General features: G+C 38.9%; 2 protein-coding genes and 1 pseudogene across 2 annotated transcripts in view; 1 reads left to right on the plus strand and 2 right to left on the minus strand.

Annotated features, from left to right (window-relative positions):
* The window catches only part of LOC132673624 (bile acid receptor-like), a 49,117-nt gene extending 39,637 nt beyond the window's left edge, over positions 1-9,480 (minus strand). The window contains exon 1 of the mRNA XM_060626342.2: positions 9,371-9,480. The gene's annotated coding sequence lies outside the window, so the exon portion shown is untranslated. The remainder of the gene's footprint in view (positions 1-9,370) is intronic.
* Positions 5,206-5,688, minus strand: LOC132670920 (microtubule-associated protein 1 light chain 3 beta pseudogene; annotated as a pseudogene).
* Positions 9,456-16,731, plus strand: SIKE1 (suppressor of IKBKE 1). Its single transcript, XM_060626345.3, has 5 exons — positions 9,456-9,614; positions 9,852-9,957; positions 10,825-10,967; positions 12,825-12,938; positions 14,781-16,731. The coding sequence occupies exons 1-5, from the start codon at positions 9,456-9,458 to the stop codon at positions 14,880-14,882; spliced, it is 624 nt and encodes a 207-aa protein (XP_060482328.1). The 3' UTR covers positions 14,883-16,731.
* Positions 16,732-24,499: the final 7,768 nt, after the last annotated feature.

Consider the following 24,499-nt stretch of genomic DNA (forward strand, 5'->3'; position numbering starts at 1 on the left):
AAGTAATTAATATAAAGTCCTTAGAACAGTGACTGGCACATAGTAAGCACTTATTAAACATCAGTATTGCTATTATTCTTGTTGAAGTAGGAGTTTGGTCCCAATGACAGCTCTTCTGGATCTAATACCTTCCATTAGACCAGGTGTCAGAGATGTTTATGGTTCTATAAAACCAGTATTCTCTTCTGTAAACTTTGGCTTCCCATGTCAGGAGAAGGGGGGCAGGATGTAGGCCTCCTGAGGCACAGTACAGAATGGTAATAGGAAAAAATATCACAGAATAGCATAATGAGAGGTAGAATTCAATGGAGTTGGTTATCTCTGTGGCTTTGGATGGACCCAAAAAGTCATCTTCCAGATTTTGATAGGAATAGATTGTACAAGCATAGCAAGAGAATTAGACAGGGACTTCCACAAGACTGCCTCTCCTGTAGGCCACTCTCTGTTGTGCATACTGAAGCACTCTGCTTTGTATAATGTAGATGTCCTGGAGGGTTGTGGTTCAACAGTGTGGGAAATTGTGGGAGAGTACTGGAATTGTGGGTTTTAGTAAAAAGTATATTAAAGTATTGTTTGCAGTTCTGCAGTGGTGAGGTAGGAGGACCAGCACTGTTATCTAGAGTAGATATGGTAGTGGAATTTGTCTTCCAGAATTCTGTTGATATAATCTGTTTGGCAAATTGGTCCTAAGGTGATTGGCAATGGACATGTGGACATACACAAAGGAATCTGACATGATTGCCAGAATCATAATAAGTCTGAGGGCCACAGGTAAGTTGTTAGTAAATCTCTGGAGATAACTCTTTAAAACAGTGGAGATGACTACATCAATCAGGAATCTAGAATATGGGCCTTTTGATTAGCACCATTTCTTTCAAAATTCAAGGGGGAAACAAAAACAGTCTAATATATTTTTCAGCTAGGGCTGAAAGCTGCAGAGTTTTCAAGAGTTCTCAGGGAACCTGCATGGCTTTTTGTCAAGGCTTATAAACAAACCTATGTTCCCCAGTTCTGGCTGTATGCATGATGTGAAAGGCAAAACTTTGATAAAATTGCCCATTTTATCTGGCATAGGCTAAGCATTTTCATTTTTCTCTGAGTTGATGCAAACCAAGGTGGTCAGACTTCACCATCTCAGGATTCCCATTTCCTTCAAAGTAGTTTTGAAGACAACTTGACTATCTTCTTATCACTTCACAGCTTTGCCTTAACCAACACAGTCTTCCTTACAAAGGCATAACAGTTTCTTATAGAGTAGACTCATAACATTCCTGAGTGAAAAAGCCTGAGATTTTTATGATACTGCAAATTTGAAAAGATGACTGCAGCATATAATTTTCCCCACAAAATGAAAACAAAACCACATATGCAACAATAAAATGGTGCCAGTGCAGAGTTAAGTTGTTGCTTAAACGAACCCACTAGCTAAGCAGAGACCCTACACACTAGCTTGTAGTAGAAAAATCACCATACTTCATGGACTGTCACGATCTTTTGAGAATACTCAAAGGTCACGAATGCTAAATCTTCGAATTCCAAGAATCTTCTGTGATGTGGCTCTCCATACGATGGAAGGGGATCTGTCACTGTTGGTTATATGTTTCCATAATTTAGGGACACACTGATCAGTCAAGGATGAGGGTAAGGGTGATAAATCTTTTGAATCAGAACACAGTGCCTACCCATTTAGGTGGGCCCATGTTACAGAGTGAACTATTTACAATCTCATTCATGTTTTACGGAACATTCAGTAGGCTTTGGAGCCAACTTTGCCTCTTAACCCAGGTTGATACTCTATATTATACAGCGATTCATATCTCACCTAACTCAGTGTTTCTGCTGACAAATTAACTCCATAACTTCATAACATATATTGCATTTAGAAATAATACCTCATTTGCTTTCTTATTAATCAACTGGCCTCTCTTTCCTTTCACTTTACAGTTCCAAAAAGGAGGGAGGGGATACTTTGGGAGTGTCCAGGCCTGAGAGGAAATAGAAAAAAAATATCTTGCCATTTCTGTCAGGGTGGACTGTGGAAAAAATCAGAAGATTGTGGGAAGACACAGACACATACAGGTCCTGACCTTTCTTCTGTGAAGTCCCAGGTTAAAGTCCAAAATAGAAGAATGTTTTGTCCTGCTTCCCATTTGAAATTCTATGCAGATGTAAAGCATTCCATTCCATACCATTATTATTTCTTCTAGTAAAATTTGAACTCATCGGGTCTGCTCTCTCATATAATACTAATTTAAATTAAATTAAAATTAATTAGTTAAAATTCCAGAACCTAACCTTCTAAATGCAAGTTTTCTTTTCTTTTTTTTCAAGTTTTAATTTAAATTCCAGTTAGTTAACATACAGTGCAATATTACTTGCAGGTGTAGAATTTTGTGATTCATCACTTACATACAACACGCAGTGCTTATCACAAGTGCCCTCTTTAATACCTATCACCCATTTAACCTGTTCACCCCCACCCCCGACTTAGGTAGATTTCTTTTAAACAAAGAGTTTGATAATCTGTATCTCGTTAGTTAAAGAGGAGGACTCCTTGCTGGCCCCACAACAACCATTGCTGATATAAAGAAGAGAAATGGTGGGGCACCTGGGTGGCTCAGTCGGTTAAGCATCTGACTTCGGCTCAGGTCATGATTTCACGGTCCGTGGGTTCAAGCCCCACATGGGGCTCTGTGCTGACAGCTCAGAACCTGGAGTCTGCTTCAGATTCTGTGTCTCCCTCTCTCTCTGCCCCTCCACTGCGCTCTCTCTCTCTCTCTCTCAAAATATTAAAAAAGAGAAAGAGAAACGGTGATCACAACATGGAAGACACCCAGATGTTCCCACTGGCCTCTAAGGAAATGAGAGCAGTAGCTGAGAAACTGGCTAGGAAACTTACCAGAGGAATTCACTGCAACATCAGGAGGTACCCAGGTGGTCCTATAACTAAGGATTCCAAATACTGCCTCAGCCAGGAACTTATTGAGAGGTATGGCCTTAAGGAGGTATTAGATGTATAAACCCCTCCCCACTGCTGCATATGGGTCAGGGAGGATTACTAGGTCCGGAGTCTAGAGAGGAAAGACCAAGCTTTCTGAGGGATGGAACCAGACCAACCACAGACCAATCACACCTCCAAAGGCTGGGGTTTGCAGGGGACACTCTTTGCCCAACACCTTCAAATACCCATACTCCATCATGGGTCAAAGAGGGGAAAGGGGGATGAAATCTGAAAAACAATCACACATAAGAATCTGATTTACCTAAAGAAACTGTTAAATTACTTAATTAGACTAAGTTTATCAGACTCAACTAAAAGCTAGGGTTGGGGTTTTTGCCCTATTTTACCTAATAAGGTGGACATGGGGGTTCACAAGAAATTGCAGATTACAGAAAATAAGCTACAGTTTGTGCACATATCTGTGTAATAAAAGTAAATTTGTGACCCTATTGCATATAGTTTTACAAATTGATCAGAATTGGTCAGCACACTTGTGAAAGATTTGGAGCACATTAGATGATAAACACTGGATTATACACAGAAGTGTTTTTTAAAAATGAACAATTAAAAGCATAGTCAGCCACCCTTTGGTCTGCACTGACTCCACCATTGTTAATAGGACTTTGGGGCTGCATTCACCTGCCTTCCCACTCTGCCAGGCAAGCAGATTCAGCAGAGTCTAATCCAACAAGAGGTAGTTTGGGTTTCATAACTAGGACCACCCATCTTGCTGTTCTCCCAACATTGTGATAATACCCCAAATGCCTGTTTCTTGGATTCCCTCGTTAATTTAATAAGAATAGGCTTTTTGTTTACTTAAGAAATATACCCATCACAGTTTTTGTTTCTTTGTTTTTAATCTCCATACATGAAGGAGAAGAAGGGTGAATTTATGGAAAGGCATGGAATAGATTTCCTCAGAGCCTCCAAAGGGTATCAACCCTGCTGACACCTTGACTTCAGACTTCTGGCTTCCACACATGTGAGAGAATAAACTTATGTTGTTAAGCCACCCAGTGGTAATTTATTATGATAGCCCTACAAAACTGATACACACATATAGTTGTTTTGTTTTTTGTGGGTTTTTTTAAACGGAATCAGAAGAACATCGCCAGTGATCACCAATGATGTTCTTCTGATTCCGTTAACACACACACACACACGCACACAAAACAACTATATGTGTGTATCAGTTTCGTAGGGCTATCATAATAAATTACCCCCGGGTGGCTTAATACAACATAAGTTTATTCTCTCAGATGTGTGGAAGCCAGAAGTCTGAAGTCAAGGTGTCAGCAGGGTTGATACCCTTTGGAGGCTCTGAGGAAATCTATTCCATGCCTTTTCCCTAACTTCCAGTGGCTGTAGGCAAACCTTGGCATTCCTTGGCTTGTAAACACACCATTCCAATTTCTACTTCCGTCACATGACCTTCTCCTCTTTTTGACTCTGTGTGTCTTCTTCTTTTCTGTCACTCTTTTTTTTTTTTTTAAGATTTTATCTTTTAGGTAATCTCTACACCCAACACTCAAACCCACAACCCTAACATCAAGAGTCGCATGCTTTACTGACTAAGCCAGCCAGGTACCCCCTTTTCTGCCACTTCTAAGGTCGACTGTCATTGGATTTAGGGTTCATCCTAATCCAGGATGATCTCATTTTGAGATCCTTTTTTTAATTACAAATGCAAAGATCTCTTTCCAAGTAAGGTCATATTCACAGGCATAGGAAGTTAAGGCTTGGACATATCTTTTGGGGAGACATATCATTTGGGGAAAGATCTCTTTCCAAGGAAGGTCACGGTCACCGGTACAGGGAGTTAGGGCTTGGACAAATTATTAAGTAAAACAGCAAATCAGAATTACAGACTTCTTAGATGTTAAAGGTTATTTTCACAGACCATAGCAACAATCTCTGAAGTCAGGGTGTCTCTTAATTAGAATTAACATTTACAAGAAGTTTTATGATACAAAATGAGTATCTGCTTTTCTGACTTTCTAGAAGACTAAACATTTTTCCTTATCTTATTGAGATTTCTTTTACCATAATTATGAAGGTCTGTAGTTTTTCAAGACCAAGTCCTAGAAAGCCATTAGTTAGCAACAACATGAAAAAAAATAGGTATGAGAGCTCAAAACTTACCATATGGAGGACAAAGGAGCAAAATAAAATAGACCCAGTTTTCTAATCTTAGACCAACAATTTCATTCCAAATGTCTCCTAGAGGCATATACCATATACCAGAAACCATTTTCATGCTTCTCACTTTCATACACCTCATAAATTGGCATGGATCCACTCACCATGCTGTGTCCATTCACAGCCAGGAAGAAGACTTGATTGGCATTGAATTGTAAGAGCCTGCTAATTATTTTGATGAGTTCACGCATTTTGATGTGATCAGGTGCAAAGAACTCAGTTTTATCCAGGATAGGAAACTGCTTCTCACCCTTTCTTGGTTCTATTATCACTGGGATTTGGGTAGGATACTGCTCTTGGGTAAATTTGGCATCTTTTATTCTTTGTTGCAAGGTGCAGAGCCACTTGAAGGTCTTCTCCAAGATCTTGGCATAGGAGATTGAGATAGGATGGCAGCAGCGGTGGCTCTGACTATGGAGATAGTAACTCCTGAAAAAATTTATTAAATAGTTACTATGTCCCTTTTCTTCTGGTTCTTCCTCCTTCATATGTCCCCCTCCTCTCTTTTAACTCTTCCTCCATTGGATCCTTCCCATATGAAGGCTATAAACATGCTCAACGCTTGTTCATAGAAATAAAAGCAAAAATGGCAACAAAAACCCTGTATCCTGTTTTAACCACTACTAGAATCATAGTATTGGTCAAGGGTTGGAGTTTACTGTTTGCATTTGGCTTTTTAAAAAAGTGCACAGAGGCACCTAGGTGGCTCAGTCGCTTAAGCATCCAACTCTCAATCTCAGCTCAGGTCCTGATCTGAGCCCTGTGTTTAAGCCCCATCTTGGGCTCCCCGTTGGGCATGAAGCCCACTTAAAAGAAAAAAAAGATATATAAATATACATATATATAATTAATAATTAATGTATGATAATTATACATAACATGTAACATATTATATAATAATATGGCTTAGTATATATAATAATTAAAGTATATTATTGATTATTAATTATATGCACAGAAATTAAGGGTACTAGAGAGACTGTGGTTCACAGTGGCTATCATAAGCTCCCTGTCTATTCAGGGAAAGAAAACTAGAGCATAACAAAATAATCTGATAGGTAGAGAGATTATGACATATTCAGAAATGAAAGAGCTGGATGAGGTCAAAGAGACAGTAGTGGGAGAAAAGTATGCAAGAACTAGACAGATTAAAATAAAGGTTGCAGTCAAATGATTAGATATGAAAGTTTAAAATCCTTTTTTTTAAATGTTTATTTTGAGAGAGAGAAAGAGAGAGCACAAGTGGACGAAGGGCAGAGAGTGAGGGCGACAGAGTATCCAAAGCAGGCTATGCACCAACAGCAGCGAGAAGCCCCATGTGGGGTTTGAACTCAGGAACTGTAAGGTCATGACCTAAGCCAATGTCAGATATTCCACCCACTGAACCACCCAGGTGCCCCTGAAAGTTTAAATTCCCAATGAGGAAAAATTGTTAGTGAATGATCAAGGGTGTGGTCATGGATACCCAAATAAATTCAATGTCTCTTGAAATGAAAAGGCCAAGGAAGACATTATACAAATTGTCCACATAGACATGAATGTCACCCAAGATGAGAGCAAACCAATGAAGTAATCAAAAAGACTGTAAGCCAATTCCTTATTCCTACGAATAAAGGGGACTATCCAAGGTAGTCAGTAACTGACAACAATAAGGAGGGACAGAAGATTCTTCAGCTGCATGATGTAAACTTCAAATAAAGTAGAGGTTGTAATTACACAACCAAGTACAAGTAATGGTTTGGCAGTGTCATTGGGGAATTACAATGACAGTCTAGTTTTCAGCCCTAACATGGGTGGGGCATAGAAGAATAATTGACACCATGGAAAGGGCAGCATGGCTTGTGGTGTCCTTAAGGGAGAGCTATTAGAGAAGAAGAAGACTTGAGGTAGGGAGAAGACCAGTTGGGAGACTGTTGCTGCATCTGGGTGAGAAAGGATGATGGCCCAACTACCCAGTAGCAGTGAGAATAAAAAGAAGGAAATATGTCCTAATGGTATAAAGGAGATAGATTGCTTTGATAACTAATTAAGTGTAAAGAATAAATAGGAAGGATAAAGGACAACTTCCAGGATGCTCTTTTGGGCAAATGGATATATGAATATGCTCTTTACTGAAATGGGGAAGAGCAGGTATATAAACATCAATAATGAGATCGGGTTTTGATCTTCTCCCTCTGCGAATACAAATATATTCTAGGTTCATGGAAAAGATTGGGGCTTCAGAGATGAATTTGAGAACCATCATCCCTGAATAGAAGTCAAAGGTAAATAAGTGAAAGAGATCACTTAGGGAGGGTATTTTGTTTTGTTTTAATGAATGAATGAAACCTCTTTGTATCTGTGGCTCTACATTATTCTTTATTCTGTCGATCAGTGGTCCTGATTTGTTATTTTTGTTTAACTTGTTCCCCATCACCCTCTTGACAATCACTGAATGTCTCCATTGTGCCATGTGTTGAAATACAAAAGTAAAAAGCATAGTTCTTTCCCCGCTGCTTCTCTAACCTGTCACTACTTCTCTGAGGCACTTGCCTGTTTTACCAGCCTCCTTATGCTGTCATGAACTTCAATTATTCATGAGTATGAACTCTTTCTCCCATTAGAATATAAACTCCCTAAGGACAGAGACCTTGTGTCATTTTCTGAAGCATTCTCAGACACTAAACAGTGCCTGAACCAAAGCAGTCTCACCAAAAATATTTATTAAAGTAATGAATGAAAAAGAACAAAGATTGGCATACAAGCTTGATATGGTAAACTCTTATAAACCAATATAACAAATAGTACGGAAGTCAGTGCCATTCTGGTTAAATTTATTATTTGTTAATTGAATTAGAAAGGAAAAATAGGCAAGCAGAAAATAATAATGACTGCATCTCATACCCATGAAGATAGCTATCAAAAAAGAAAGAAAGAAAGAAAGAAAGAAAGAAAGAAAGAAAGAAAGAAAGAACCAAGTGTGGGCAAGAATGTGGGGAAACTGGAATCCTTATGCAATGTTGTTAAAAATGTAAAATGGTACAGCCACTGTGAAAAACAGTATGATCTTTCCTCAGAAAATCTAAGGCAGAATTATTATTATATGACCCAGCAATTCCACTTCTAGTAAATACCTAAAAGAATTGAAAGCTGGGACTCAAAACAGATAAGCAAACATCCCTGTTCACAGTGGCCAAAAGGTGGAAGTGTCCCTCAGTGGATGAACGGATAGGCAAAATATGGCACATACATTTGATGAACTATCATTCAGCCCTAAAAAGGAAGTAAATTCTGAAATGCATAGATAAACCCTGAGGACACGTTAGGTGAAATAAGCTAGTAACAAAACAACAGATATGATTTGTATAATTCCACTTACTGTACTTGAGGTATCTAAAGTAGTCAAATTCATACAGACAGAAAGTAGGTTAGTGGTTACCAAGCAGTGAGAGGACTGCACAATAGGGAGTTAGTATTTAATGGACATATTGTTTCCATTTTGCAAGAGGAAGAGTTCTGGAAACGGATGGTGGTGATGGTTGCATAAGGAAGGCAATGCACTTAAACAGTACTAGAGTATACATTTAAAAAAGGTTCACTGGGTTAAGCGTCCAACTCTTTATATTGGCTCAGGTCACGATCTCACCGTTGGTGGGATGGAGTCCAGTATCCGGCACTGTGCTGACAGCGTGGAGCCCGCTTGGGATTCATTCTCTCTCTCTCTCTCTCTCTCTGTCTCCCCCTCCCTCCCTCTCTCTGCTCCTCTCCGACTTGCTCTAGCTATCTCCCAAAATAAATAAACATGAAAATGCTTAATATGCTACATTTTATGTGTATTTTACCACAATTTTTAAGAATTAATTTTAAAAAGAAACCAAGCACCAATTAAAAAAAAAAAAAAAAAAAAGATGCCTGCACAGCAATCCACATCAGTCAGAACCCACTGGGAAAAAAGACACGGACCAGAACCCAGCTTGACTACCTGGCCATCGGAGCCAGAAGCCAGAGGCGGGGCCAGGCGGGGCCAGGCGGGGCCAGGCCGGGCCGGGCCGGGCCGGGCCAGGCCAGGCCTGGGGCTCCGCGCAAGGCGGGGCCGCACGGCGAGGCTGCTGGTTAAACTGGGTCACCGGCGGACTGGGCCGCCACTGCGCAGGCGCATATGGCGGCTGCCTAGGCGCCTTTTAAACATACCGGAAGTGACGTCTGTAACGCTGAGACAGGTTCAGGGAAGGTTCGTGTAGGTGAGCAGGGCGGGGGGCCGTGGTCCTGGGCCGCTATGAGCTGCACCATCGAGAAGATCCTGACAGACGCCAAGACGCTGCTGGAGCGGCTGCGGGAGCACGACGCGGCCGCAGAGTCGCTAGTGGATCAGTCCGCCGCGCTGCACCGGCGGGTGGCCGCTATGAGGGAGGCGGGGACGGCGCTTCCGGACCAGGTCGGGCAGAGGGTAGGGGGCCGTGCCCGCGGGTTCTGTGCACCGGGAGGGGTGGAGGGCATAGGACGGTGGGAACCCGGCTTTAAATTTATGCCTGCTCTCAGAAGGTGGCGGTGAGACCTTTCTGCGGGGTCGGGGCTGAGAATGCTGCCCTGGAGCCCCGACCCCAACTTCTTCGGTTGCATCCGCGGCTGTTTTCCTGTTAACGGCGCGCTTAGTCTGTCTCTGTTTGTCCAGTATCAAGAAGATGCACCCGATATAAAGGACATGTCCAAATTCAAACCTCACATTCTGCTGTCCCAAGAGAACACACAGATTAGAGACTTGCAGCAGGAAAACAGAGGTTAGTCAGGTCTTTTTCTGTAGTTATTATTTTCTAATATCCAATAATGTTTCAAAAGTTCTTGCCAAACTAACTTCACATCTTATATATATCTCCGGATTAGTACTTTGAAAAAGCGTTATCCCTTGCTGGCCCGGTAACAATAAAGTTTACGTTACCCTTTTTAAGGTCATCTGACTGATTTTGTATTTATAGGCTGCTTACCAAAGTGGGTGCTTAGTAGAGTTGAATTATTGCATGGCTTATTTGTGTATCCCCATATGGATATTTGCATAAGAAAAGAGTTAATATCCTCAAGAGCTTAAATTTTTTGTTTATTAATTGACATAAACACTAAGATTGAAGAAGTTTTTTAAATGTTCTTGTGCAAGGTGGAAGAAATGAATTTTATCCTCAGGGTATATATTCTCAGGTTTAATGAGTAAATGATCAGTGATAGTATGAAGTTATTTGTATGTCAGTTTACAGAGAGCTTTCACATATATCATCACATTATATTCTCATATCTTCATTTTGAGGTAGATAAGCCAGTATTTAATATTACAATGCAGTTAATAGGCTCAGAGAGGTTAAATGATTTGCATAGGAGTAGTAGTAAGCTAGTAACTCACAGAATTGAACCGAAACCCATGTCTTCTGGTTCTACATCCCATGTTGTTTCAAACAGACTATTCTGCCTCTGCCTAGAAAGTTATTTTTCAGATAGACCTTAACTGTTGAGTTTTGTGGACTTAAACACTGAGTTATAACTTTGCATTCACAATATCTCATGGACTGTCATGAAATTCCAACTTTAAGAGCTTTGGCTTTGAGAGCTCTCTCTCAGACATCACTGCCAAGTGATTTTATTTATTTATTTTCTTATAGAGCTATGGGTTTCCTTGGAGGAACACCAGGATGCTTTGGAACTCATCATGAGCAAGTACCGGAAACAGATGTTACAATTAATGGTTGCTAAAAAGGCCGTGGATGCTGAACCAGTCCTGAAAGCTCACCAGTCTCACTCTGCAGTAAGAAATTTTGATGAATAAGTTCTAAATGAACAGGATTGAAATCTTGAATTGTTTTAAATTGTTTGCTTGTTTTTGAAGAAAAGTAAGCTTGTTTTCCTTTCATGTTTGTCATATTTGCTTTGATTTCCCTATACCTTTGTAAGGATATGAATAGAAAGAAGGGGGTAAGGGACTGTTCAGGTGCTTTTCTCTGAGTGGGATTAAGGTTCTTCCCTTCTTCACCAAGATCTCTTTTCAAGATTAATGGATGCTTAGTTCCTTGACCAAACAATGCCAGGTAGTGGTGAAGGTGCTCAGTAAATATTTGGTTGCTTATTAAATTTTTAAAAATGTTTTATTTATTTTTTGAGAGACAGAGACACAGAGTGAGCAGGGGAGGGGCAGAGAGAGAGAGAGAGAGACAGAATCCAAAGCAGGCTCCAGGCTCCAAGCTGTCAGCACAGAGCCCAATGCGGGGCTCGAACTCACAAATCACGAGATCATGACCTGAGCCGAAGTTGGACGCTCAACCCACTGAGCCACCCTGGTGCCCCAATATTTGGTTGGTTATTATTGTACTTTCACTAAACTATAAGCTCCTTGATTGTAAGGAGCATGAATTCTTCTTTTATCCCTAACATAGTACCTGGCACATAGCAGGCAGTCAGTAAACCTTTATTAAACTGAACTACATAGCATCATACTATGTTGTTAGAAGTATGGTTTTAGGGGCGCCTGGGTGGCTCAGTCGGTTAAGCGTCCGACTTCAGCTCAGGTCACGATCTCGCGTCCATGAGTTCGAGCCCTGCGTCGGGCTCTGGGCTGATGGCTCAGAGCCTGGAGCGTGCTTCCAATTCTGTGTCTCCCTCTCTCTGACCCTCCCCCGTTCATGCTCTGTCTCTCTCTGTCTCAAAAATAAATAAACATTTAAAAAAAAAAAAAAAGAAGTATGGTTTTAAAAAAATACATGGCGTAGTTTCTATACTTTGGTTGCTTATGATTTAATTTGGGAGACCTAGTAATTGTGCTTATGTTTGTAGAGTGCTTCATAGTTGTCATTGTACATTCACATGTACTATATCATTTAAAACGGGATTAAAAGATGGGCACCTATTTGCTCCAGGGAATTTATGAAAGATAAGTTGCATCTTAGATTCCTTTGAAAGCATTTTACTGACTTAACAAAAGTCTTAGGGAGCAGGAATATTTTAAATATGTGAATAGCTCTCATCTAGAAGAGAAAAATAAATGATTTTCTGTTATCTGGAGGAAAAAACTTGAACCTTAAAAGAGACAGTTTAGTTTGGGGCGCCTGGGTGGCTCAGTTGGTTTAGCATTGGACTTCAGCTCAAGTCATGATGTCACGGTTCATGGGTTCAAGCCCTGCGTCAGGCTCTGTGCTGACAGCGCAGAGCCCACTTTGGACCTTATCCTCCTCTCTCTCTTCACCTCACTCACTCTCTCTCAAAAATAAACATTTAAAAAAAGAAAAAAAAAAAACCAGTTTAACTCACATGAAAAAGTTGCGAAGAGATATGTCCAATGATAGAATAAGGTACCTTGGAATGCGGTGAGCTTCCTGCCAATAAATATACTCAAATTTAAGTTAAACAGCCACTTAGAGACGTTGTTCAATGGCCAGTGGTTGGTTAGACTCGAATCAATCTTTTGAAAACAAATTATTTATTTGCGAATACCACAAGATAACTTGATTATGTCTTTGCCTCTTCAGACTCAGATTGTGATGAAACTCCTGTGTAACTTCTATAGCATAGATTAAAGGAATTTTTTAACTCATAATGCATATGTTCTCGTGAACATCTGTAGAAAAGATAACTTTTCACCTTTGTCTTTTCTTAATCTTAATCTTTACAGGAAATTGAGAGTCAGATTGACAGAATCTGTGAAATGGGAGAAGTGATGAGGAAAGCAGTTCAGGTGGATGATGACCAATTTTGTAAGATTCAGGAAAAACTAGCCCAATTAGAGGTAAGATTGTTGCTATTATAGGGTCACAATATTCAGGGAGTTTTCTTAGAGTCCAGAAGGTATGCCATTGCTATCCTAGGCAGTATATTGATGTTTTCTGTGTGTTCATGATTTAAAATTAAAACTCCTGTTCTATATCCTTTCCAAGAAAGTAAATACAATCAGCAGCAAACAATGAAAATGCCAACTATGTATTGGCTAGAAATTGAGATATTATCATATTGAGGGGGGGTAGAGAAAGTAGAAGAGACAGATTACATGTGAGCTAAAATCCCTCCTCTGCTATAAAAGGAAGTCAGATAATGTCTTAAATTGATCATCAAGAAATAGCAGTACAGGGGCACCTGGGTGGCTCAGTTGGTTAAGCATCCAACTTCGGCTCAGGTCATGACCTCGCGGTTCATGAGTTCGAGCCCCACATTGGGCTCTGTGCTCACAGCTCAGAGCCTGGAGCCTGCTTCAGATTCTGTGTCTCCCTCTCTGCCCCTCTCCCACTCACACTCTCTCTTTCAAAAATAAACATTAAAAATATATATATAGCAGTACAGGCATAATAATTACTATTAATTATTCATTTATTAACTATGGAAGTAAGTACCAAAAGAAATAGATAAAAGTTTTAAAAGTAGTTGCCCTTGGGGAACAAAGCCAAGGGCATGCTATTTATTTTATAAGCCTTACAGTTTTGATTTTTTAAAGGCTCTTTTCATGTAATATTTTTATTATAATAGCAATAATTTACCAAGGGAAAAAAAAAGACCTAGAGGTATTAGAATCCCATAAAATTATTAAGAAAACACATAACAGTAAATCATTTGAATGTTGCTTATTACAAGATGCTGTCATGGTCCCTTTGAGAAATATCAGAGAGAAAGAGAGGATCCCTGCACAGAGTCTACTGAAAGGAATAAGACTAGTACTTATATGATATGAAATGGTTTGTACATGCTAGGAGAGATGCACAGTACTAAGGGAAGCACTTTATATGTTAGACGATTTAATGACCATGGACGCAGACTCTTGATGAAGGCTAAAAATGCTATGGTTTCCTAGAATTTCCTACAGAGAGAATGAGGATACAGAGTGCAAGCTGCCCTAGCTGGAAATCAAAGGGAGAGACAAGGTCCCAAGTAGGAATTAGGAGTTAGTTAAAACAGTAGAACAACCTTGTCTGTAGTATCCCTGATGTACCTGAAATATGGAAATAGCCCTAAGGAAATGTGGAACAAATTTTACTCAGTATTTTAAGTGGAAAGGACACCAACATCAGATTGAAACCCTAGCAGTATCACATCCACGTTGTCTGCATTTGGACAAGTTTTTGGACTTTGGTGAGCCACAGTGTCCTCGTCTTCTAGAGAACATGGATGTAGGGAATGGTACCTGCCCTACATGTTGTTGTGAGATGATGTATGTAGGACACCCACTGGTACCTGGCTGTGGACCCATGTGTAGTTTCTTCTCCTTTTCTTCCTTCCTCCAAAACTGTAGCACATTCAGAAGAAAAGACTGAGCACAGTAAAAATATTATTAGGAATTTAAAAGGTAGAAGAAATAGTAGTAAAACTAGCGGGAACCACAAAAAGTACAACAAGCACTGAATACCTCAGGTGGAGAGAGACTTTGGTTTTTTTTCCTTGTAATCCTAACATGTGGTTTATATAAATTACTCAGTAAATGTATATTAAGTGATTAATAATTAGTATTTTAGGAAATTCTCAGTTATTTTGTTTCTTTCAAATGTTTAAAATTAATATGCTTTCTGTTCCTGGCCCAAAACAATGTATTCTGATACAGTTTGACAATCAAAATACTGAAATAAACATACCTTTTTTTTTCCAGCTTGAAAATAAGGAACTTCGAGAATTATTGTCCATCAGCAGTGAATCTCTTCAGGTCAGGAAGGAAAACTCAATGGACACTGCTTCCCAAGCCATCAAATAACTCCACTTCTGAATGACAGCTGGAGATTGTCAAGGAAGGAAGGAAGTTATTATCTTTCTATTTGAGTATTGTCCATGTAATGTCTTGCCTCAGACTTGATTTAGTGTTGATTAAAGGTACCAGGTGGCAGTTCAGAAATTCGAAATCAGATTGGCTGTCCACAAAACAGTTTTTGGGTGTGTTCGTGAAAATACACACTGAGTTTCACCATTCCTTTCTCTGAGAGACTACTTTTAATTTTCAGTTCTGGGACCTTGATTTATATAAACTGTGTTACCAGTTCCTTTTTGTTTGTTCATATCTCTGAAACTTAGAGCCTTTTATTATAAGCCAGCAATTTTATTTTATATAGGACTGTAAATTACAATTCTAAAAAATTTTTAAAAGAGATTAGCTTTTTAAATCTACTTGGCACACACTGAGTTTTTTTTCCAGTTGAGAAAAGTAATACAATTCCATAGAACTAGATTAGTAGATTCTCTGATTTGTAACGTCATTCACCTCCTATGAAGTTTTAAGTCTCTCTGGTGCTAAGAGTTGGCACTTTTTGACCTGGTGTCTTTACTCTTAATTTGAGAGAACCTACTGCTAGTTCCCAAGAAACATACTTGAAAATAAGTCCACCTTTTTTCTGGTGATAGTAAAGTCATTGTATTGTTCAAAGAATCCTGAGAAATTTGTCCCGTGTATGTGCATATACACATGTACTCTTAGTTAAATCCTAAAGGTAGCTTTTATTTATTTGATATTAATAGTCAATTTTTCAATATTGTCCTCATAGGAAATCTTCAACTTGGGTGATTCACCCAGTTGAAGAGCATACAATGGGTTTATTCACATCATGGTTTTTAATGTACAACATTCTGTTTACTATACATAGAACTTCTTTTTATAGTTGAGTACCATCACTTACTTGGATGTCTTTCATTATTAGTACTGGCAGTTGGCTTTCTTTTTAGATCCACTTTTCACAAGGAAGCAAAGGTTTATCACCTAATGAGAGTTATTACATTCATCGTGTTGTGCAGACAACAAAGCAGTGTTGAGATTCAAATGCTGAGTGGTCAACTAGGCTCACTCATCAACTCATTCTCCCATCTCAATTTAGTCACATGTGAAATTTACAAATTACTTCATGTTATACTGTCAGATTAGGTTTGCCTAAAAATAATTGAAATAACAAATCCTAAACCTGTCCATATTTTCCAGTAGTACTAAGCACCATACTGCATAGGAGAGACCCAGTATTAAAAAGAGTTTTTTGTTTGTGCTTTGTGTGATGTAAACTTTCATACTGCCATAAAGAATTAATTCCAATTAAAACAGTAAAACTTCACTAAGATATCCTAAAAGCATCTGATCCCAGTAATACTGAAATGACTTTGCCTATAGTGGTGGTCTTTAATAATCAGGTATTTTAGAATTTGTCAAATTTCTATTCAAAGTCCTATACAGAATTTGAAAAATACTACCACCCCCAGTGTGGGCATTTTTATCTTGTTTTCCAAGAGTAAGTAAACCTTTAGTCCAGCCATTTGGCTTGAAGTATATACCCTAAGTGACACTGTGTGTCCCACAGTTCCACTCAGGAGGCAGTGGACTATACAGGGCCATCAAATGGCCCATTAAAATATGACATGGTGTCTCTTTATCTGCCTTATGTTCCTTTAAAGGTGTTTATAGAGTACTTTACATCTTAGATATCAGGATAAATGTCTATGTTAACTTTTCACCCCAGCAAATCAAAAGCTTGAAGTCTGAGTCTAAAGAGCTCTCAGCACCCTACATAATGTAATTCTGGCTAGTGTTAATATAAATGTTTCTAATAAAAACTTCATTTTGAGAATAACAGTTAATTTTATTCCGCAGTGAGTCTAATTATCAGGAAATACAAAGGTCTATTTTTCACATAATAGCAACATGTCAAGTAGACAGGGCTTTTCATAAATATTTTATAATTAGCATAATGTAGTCAGATGTATAAGTCTACAAATAGTTGTATCTAAAATGGTTTTAGAAGGGTACTTCCATGGCTCAGTCGGTTGAGCATGATTCCAGCTCAGGTCATGATCCCAGGTTTGTTGGATCGAGCCCCACATCGGGCTCCATGCTGAGCTTGACCCTGCCTGAGATTGTCTCTTCTCTCTCCCTCTGCCCTCTCTACCCGGCTCATGTGCTGGCTCTCTCTCTCTCTCAACTAACTAAACAAACAAATAAATGAATAAATAAAATAGTTTTAGAGATTTCCTCATGATTTAGAAATCCAAAATTATATGATTACAAATCAAATTACAAAAACTGAGTTTAGAAGTACCTTGAAAAATGCTTAAATATTACTGATCTTACCTTAATACCTTTTACGTTGACTTATATTGATAATTTTCACATAATTTGATTCAAACATTGAAGGTCCATTCCGTGTTCCCCAAAATTGTTTGCTGACTACTGAAATAGAAACTTAGGAATGGGATCCAGGAATTTGTATTTTATAATCATCCCAGATAACTTCTAAGGATACTAGTTTGAGAATGTCTAATCTGCTATGTACCAGGCACTTCATTTGGAGTTACGAATAGAAAAAAGGTGAGGGAAAGGCGTTGACACTGTTTTTGAAGAAAAATTTGGTAGAGGAGACAAGTATACATATAATTACAGGGCAGTGATAAATCCAATATGAGAATGTATAGGATACAGAGAAGGCTCTATAAGGAGGAGAAAGCTTGGTGCTTTCTAGTTATTCTATAATCTCCATTTCAACTATACCTCATTTTACATACACTCAGGCACAAGGAGGTTATGCTATCTGTCTAAACTGGAAACAAGATTCCAACCTAGAGAGACCCTTAAACATACTCTTAACCACTAAGTTAGGATGCCTTTAAATGCCAAATACGGGTCAGAGTTCAAGTGGTTCTTGATTGGCAAAATCTATTTTTACTAATAGTGCAAAAGAAACACCACAGCCCATATATTAGAAAATATGAATTCAATAAATGGAGTCTTAACTCATGAGACGTAATTGTCCTCTCTTTTCTAGAGTGGTGCAGCTGAGACCATGTGTGCATACGATTAAACAATGTTTAATCGGTGGTCTTACCTACATACAAAGAGTGCAGTGCTGTCTTTCAAATCCGCCTCCTGAGCATGCCATTTTTCATCCTTCATGCTCTTTTCTTGTGGTTGCAAGGTCGGTGCTGTGCCAGATTCCATGTCCATAGTGAAGGCAGGAAGATAAAGGGAAATGGCCTGTGCCAGCTGTGTATCCTCTTTTATGAAGGAAAGCAAAGCTTTCCCTGAAATTCCAGACAGATTTCCCCTTGTCTTAATTTGCCTGCCTCTTTAAATGGTAACTTCTATCTTCAAAGGAGGCTGTGTACATAGCTGCCTCAAATAAAGTCGGTATTCCATTAGCAAGGAGGAAAGAGTATTGAGAAAGCAACTAACAAGGTCTGACAAGTCCTTTTACTCTGAATCATTCTTAATAAGTGAAAGTTGAAGGTGTTGGTGTTGAGTGGCCAAGAGTGGCTGTGGCAGACAACTGTCATTTCTTTCCTGGCTGCCCAATATCATTCCTATCCTGTTAGGGAGTCCCTCACCTAATGAGGCAGAGGCCTTCCTCCCTCCTAAGAAATTTGTCAGATGTTTTCCCAGCCTCTTTTGCAGCTAAGGAAGATATACCTGCTTTAAACTTTAAAGTTAGGCATACAAAGAAGCAGGGAACTATGCAGAATTCCTTTTGAGTAAAGGCCTACAACGCTGGCTACTATGTCCAGTTCCACAGAGGAACAGCCCAAGCGGCTTTAGTGACAACATTTCAGTATCCAGTGTCAGTAAAGTCAATGGTGCGGCTGCAGTGTCTCTGCCACACAGTGAGATCTTCAATGAAGCAATTATCTGAAGTGATTTAGAGGCTCTGTAGCCTCTCATTTTGGTTTTCTGCCTGTCTTAGAGATCCTGAGGATTGCCTTTTAATAAAATCACTTTTTGTTAAAATGAACCTGACTTGCCTCTAATTAAGAACGCTGATCAAATAAGCATAGTCTAAAAAACAACTGTGCAAATACAAATTTTGCCAATACTTTATACATAATTTTGCACTTACGTTTTAATATTTGACACTTAGAAAAGGATATGTAACATGCAAATAAGCTATCAAACATAATCATTCATCACCTAACTTAAGAATTAGAACATCACCCATACTTTGCATTTATCTAAGCTCCTTTCCTATTCTCCCCATCTCCCTACTCCCTCTTTTTGATAGTTCTACCACATGCAAAAAGACCTAAAATACGTATGCATCCCTAAAGTGACATTTTTTAGTTTTGTTCCATTTTGATTTCTATAAAAATGGTACCATATTTTACATAGTCTATAGGGATTTGATATTTTCAACTGAACATGTTTCTAAAAATAGTTTTGTACATAGCTGTCATTTATTTCCACTGATGTTCACTATTTCATTGTGTGATCATATAATGTATTAAGAGATACATATATAACACTACAATTATGCATTTTGTAAATCCTTGCTAATATCTGACTTCCTGAATTTTAATTCTCCATCCACCTTTATATTAGATACATTTCACAATAAGCAGTTATATTGCACATTTTTCAGTATTTCACTTGCAGGTGTCTCAGCAACTTTTAGAGGGAATTAAGGACTATTATCTGCTAATATAATGGAAAGCAGATGATGCTTTTTCTTTTGTCACCCACAAAGAATGCTAAAGAGGAGGCAGAACCTTCAGAGCTGAATGAACTGCAATTTACTCAACATTTTATCTAGCCTAAAAACACAAGAGGAATTGATGGAAGTGGATTTCTATATGTTATTGATCCTAAGCTTGATTTTTATTTCATATGTTAACATCCCTGTAATTGGGATATGTCTTACACATGTAGGGGTTTGTGGTGTAGTTGACTGTAAGCATAAGCATAATTGGCTGTGTTCCTGGTGGCATGACTGGACAAAGGTAAGCTCTTGCTATTTTGGTCAAGAAACTATTTTAAGCACTATTTGAGAAGGGAGTAGGGGTTTAGCTGTTTTCTGTGAACTTTCCATTCATGTGAACCTTCTGGTAAGATCAAGAGAGTGCCAGCATAAGAACTTGGGAGTATGGCTATATTCGTTCTTTACTGCTATATAACAGATGACCACAAATTTCCCACCTTAAAACAATGCCCATTTCTTCTCTTACAGTTCTGTAGGTCAGCAGTCCATGCAGGGTTTAACTAGGTTCCCATCTAATGATGTCACAAGGCTGAAATCAAGGTGTCAGCATAGGCTAGGCATCTCATCTGAGGCTCTGGGCCCCCTCCCAAGCTCACATGGTTGTTGGCAAAATTCATTTCTATACAGGTGTAAAACTCCCAGGACTTCAAGGCCAAAAGGAGATCACTCTCCAACCTTCCTTGTCTCCCATCTCTAGACTCTCTTTTAAGAGCTTACATTAGGCCCAACCAGAATAATCCCCCTCTTGATTAACCCAACTGATTGGAGATCTTAATTACACCTGCAGTAATCTCTTTGCCATAAAGGAGATATGAGGTATCCTCTAATATCCACAGGTCTAGCCCATGCTCAAGGGCAGGGGACTATACACAGCATGTACACCACCAGGTGGCGGGATTCTTGGTAGCCATCTCACAGTTCTGCCTGCCACACAGCTTTTGCTAGCTTGAAATAAAATTCTGGACACCACAATGAAGCACTCTTAGGAAATCCTGTGTTACCAGTATTTTTGGTGGCCTAAGAATAATCCTGTGTGGAAAAACCTGCACATCTATGAGCCAAAAAGAGATTCAGTAAGATTCATCAATGTATGCTGTAATCAGTGAACTAAAGTGGTTTTTTTTTTTTAACGTTTATTTATTTTTGAGAGACCACACATGAGTGGAGGAGGGGCAAAGAGAGAGGAGGACAAAGATCCAAAGTGAGCTCTGTGCTAACAGCTCAACTGACTGAGCCACCCAGGTGCCCCTAGTGAACTAAAGTTTAAACAGAAAAAGGTATTTGCTTAGCTTCTATTAGTTTCCTAGAGTTACCATAACAAGTTACTACAAACTGGATAGCTTAAAACAACAGAAATGTATTCTGTCACAGTTCTGATGGCTAGAAGTCTGAAATTAAGGTGTTGACAAGGTTGGTTCTTTCTGGAGGCTCTAAGGGAGAGTATGTTCCATGCCCCTTTTTTCTAGCTCCTGCAACTCTTGGCATTCCTTGACTTCTAGATACAGCACTGCAATTTCTACCTCAATCTTCACATGATTTTCTCCCTGTATGTCTGTGTCTGTATCCAAATATCCCTCTTCTAAGAACAGTAGTCATTTGATTAGTTGTTGCTATAATTCAGTATGACTTCATTGTAACTTGATTACATCTGCAGAGACCCTATTTCCAAACAAGGCCATGTTCTGAGATTCTGAGTAGATATAATTTTGAAAGGACAATTCAATCAAGTCCCAAAGTATCTCCCCCAAAACATTTAGTAATTATAATGGAAAAATAACAATTTTACTATGAATAATCCTGGCAGACACCACTTTAACCAACTGATTAAGGTAAACATCACTAATAATAAATTTCAACATCTTATGCCCCCTGGTATAATGCAATGAGAAAGGTACATCACCTCCATAACATTCTTTCAAATAATGCATCACCTCAATCTAACCCAGGGAAGCATCAGACAAAAACAAGTTGAGGGATGTTTACAAAATAACTGATCAATGTTCCAAAGTGTCCAGGTCACGAAAGGCAAGGAACTGTCACAGAATGGAGGAGAGTAAGGAGACAACAACTAAATGCAGGGTGTGATCCTGGATTTGATTGTGGAAGAGAAAATGGATATCAGGGAAAGAACTCATGAAACCTGAATTAATTTTGTAGTTTAGTTAATATTGTGTCAAGGTTAATTTCCTCGTTTCGAAAATTGTCCTATGGCTAAGTAAGCTTAACATAATGGAAAAGTGGGTGAAGTGTTTATGGGAACTTTCTATATAGTTTTTGTAATTCTTTTGTAAGTCTAAAACTATCTCAAAACAAATATGTATTCCCTGGATTACTAATGAGGCTGAGCATAATATCAAATGATTATTTGCCTAACAGTTTTCTTTTTTTTAATTTTAGAGAAAGAGAGAGAGACAGAGCTCGCACACGCCGGTAGGGGTGAGGGAGAGAGAGAACCTTAAGCAGGCTCCATATTCAATGCAGAGCTCAATGCAGGTCTCAATCCTGTGACCTTGGGATCATGACCAGAGCAGAAATCTAGAGTCAGACACTCAACCAACTGAGCCACGCAGGCACCCCGTACCTATACAGTTGTTCATTTGTTTGTTTTAACATTTATTCATTTTTGAAAGACAGAGAGAGGCAGAGCATGAGTGAGGAAGGGGCAGAGAGAGGGAGACACAGAATCTGAAACAGGCTCCAGGCTCCGAGCTGTCAGCACAGAGCCCAACGCGGGGCTCAGACTCATAAACTGCAAGATCATGACCTGAGCCGAAGTCAGACGCTCAACCAACTGAGCCACCCAGGTGCCCTTAACGTTTTTTTTTAATGTAGACATTCAAGTCATTCCCCCATTTCTTTTCTTTCACTTTTTCCTATTTATAGGTATTAATTTAGTATATATTTATGATACTAATACATTATCAGCTTTACATGTTGCAAACATATATATTCTAGTTTCTTGATTTTTTAAAGTTTTTAATGCTGTCTCTTGATGAATGGAATTTTTAAAATACAGTAAAATTTATTACTACAAAGAAAGATTCAGAAGAGTTAGGTTTTGTGAAGAAGTTTTAGGAAGACCACCAATTTACTTTGCTTATTTTTTTTTTTACTTTATATACACACAAGAGTGACACATGATGAAAATGTTTTTAAAGTTTTATCTAATTAGACCTAAACCAGGTCTAAATAACTTTAAAGGAACTCCATTAACAAATATAAAAATTGTAACCAATGACAGTATTATGTCAGAGTGAAAATGGCAACATATTTTCTTCTTGCTGATGCACAAATAATGATGTATGGTACAATCAATAATGTCTTAGAATTAGTGAAATGGATAATTCATCCATTCGATGAATATTATTAAGTACTTACTGTTATGTCAGTCCCTGTCCTAGATTTAGGGGATGTAGTGATGAACCAGAGAACTGAAACTTGGACTATTGTTTAGAAAGAAGGGGAATAAACAACTAAATTCATAAATGTGTTAATTTTGGACAGCAATACATATTATGAAGACAATAAAACAAGCTAATACTATGGAGAGCGATGCTGATAGTGGGTACTTTTACTTTAGAGAAGATCTTTGTGAGGCAGTAACATTTAAGCTAACAAGTTACTGATGAGAAAGTGCCACAAAGTGATAATTTGGGGGAACAGCATTCCAGACAGCGGCAACAGTAAATGCAAGTCCTGAGTAGAAACAAATCTGCAATGTGGGAAAAACCAAAATAGCAATGGAATTGAATCACAGTGAACCAGAGGTTAGAGATTTAGTGGGAACTAGGTCAGTTAGGGCCTTGTAGGCCATGGTAAAAGAATTTGGGTTTTATTCTGAGTACAATTGGTTTCATTAGGATCTAAATTAAGTTTAATTAACAATATTCTTTTGCTCCACCCTTCCCTCTGGCTGATTCCCAGAGCTAAAGTGTTATGGTGACTACTTTTAATGCAGCAGCTTAGCATATAATTCTTCTCTTATGTGCAGTGTTGACACTTTAAAGGGAAGCATAGGGGCACCTGGTGGGTCAGTCAGTTGAGCGACTGACCTAGGCTTAGGTCATGATCTCACGGTTTGTGAGTTTGAACCCTGCATTGAGCTCTCTACTGTCAGGGCAGAGCCCACTTGGGATCCTCTGTCTGCCATCCCCCGCTCATTCCCTCTCTCTCTCTTTCCCTCTCTCTTTCAAAAATTGAAAAAAAAAAAAAAAAAAAAAAAGGGAAGCATTATACAAAGTTTTTGCATTATTCTTATTTAAATTCTAATATTTTATTACATGTTGTTATCCTTATATCATTCTTATTTACATAATGCATTTTAACTGTTAGAGGCTTGTTAATGAATAAAAAGTTTTGGAATGCAGGGTTCTAGGATTAAATCTTATTTACATTCTTGTGGAAATGATTCCTTATGAAAGTTTCTGCTCTAAATTGTGTTTTTCTGTTCTGAAATCTTGAATGTGGATACCTTTACCATCCACTATTAGCAAAATTTTATAAAAGTCCCCGGGGGTGCCTGGGTGGCTCAGTCGGTTGAGCGTCCGACTTTGGCTCAGGTCATGATCTCCCAGTCTGTGGGTTCAAGCCCTGTGTCAGGCTCTGAGCTGACAGCTCAGAGCCTGGAGCCTGCTTCTGATTCTGTGCCTCACTCTCTCTCTGCCCCTCTCCCACTCATGCTCTGTCTCTCTCTGTCTCAGAAATAAACATTAAAAAAAATTTTTTTTTTTAAAGTTCCCTTTAGGGGCGCCTGGGTGGCTCAGTCAGTTGAACATCTGACTTCAGCTCAGGTCGTGATCTTGCGGTCCATGAGTTCGAGCCCCACGTCGGGCTCTGTGCTGACGGCGCAGAGCCTGGAGCCTGTTTCAGATTCTGTGTC

Source organism: Panthera onca, chromosome C1, assembly GCF_046562875.1.
Source record: "Panthera onca isolate mPanOnc1 chromosome C1, mPanOnc1 haplotype 2, whole genome shotgun sequence".
Classification (NCBI taxonomy): domain Eukaryota; kingdom Metazoa; phylum Chordata; class Mammalia; order Carnivora; family Felidae; genus Panthera; species Panthera onca.

Coding starts and splice junctions, on each gene's coding strand:
- SIKE1 (XM_060626345.3), top strand. CDS start 9,456: ATGAGCTGCACCATCGAGAAGATCCTGACAGACGCCAAGACGCTGCTG. Junction 9,615..9,851: donor GGACGGCGCTTCCGGACCAG/GTCGGGCAGAGG, acceptor CTGTTTGTCCAG/TATCAAGAAGATGCACCCGA. Junction 9,958..10,824: donor CTTGCAGCAGGAAAACAGAG/GTTAGTCAGGTC, acceptor ATTTTCTTATAG/AGCTATGGGTTTCCTTGGAG.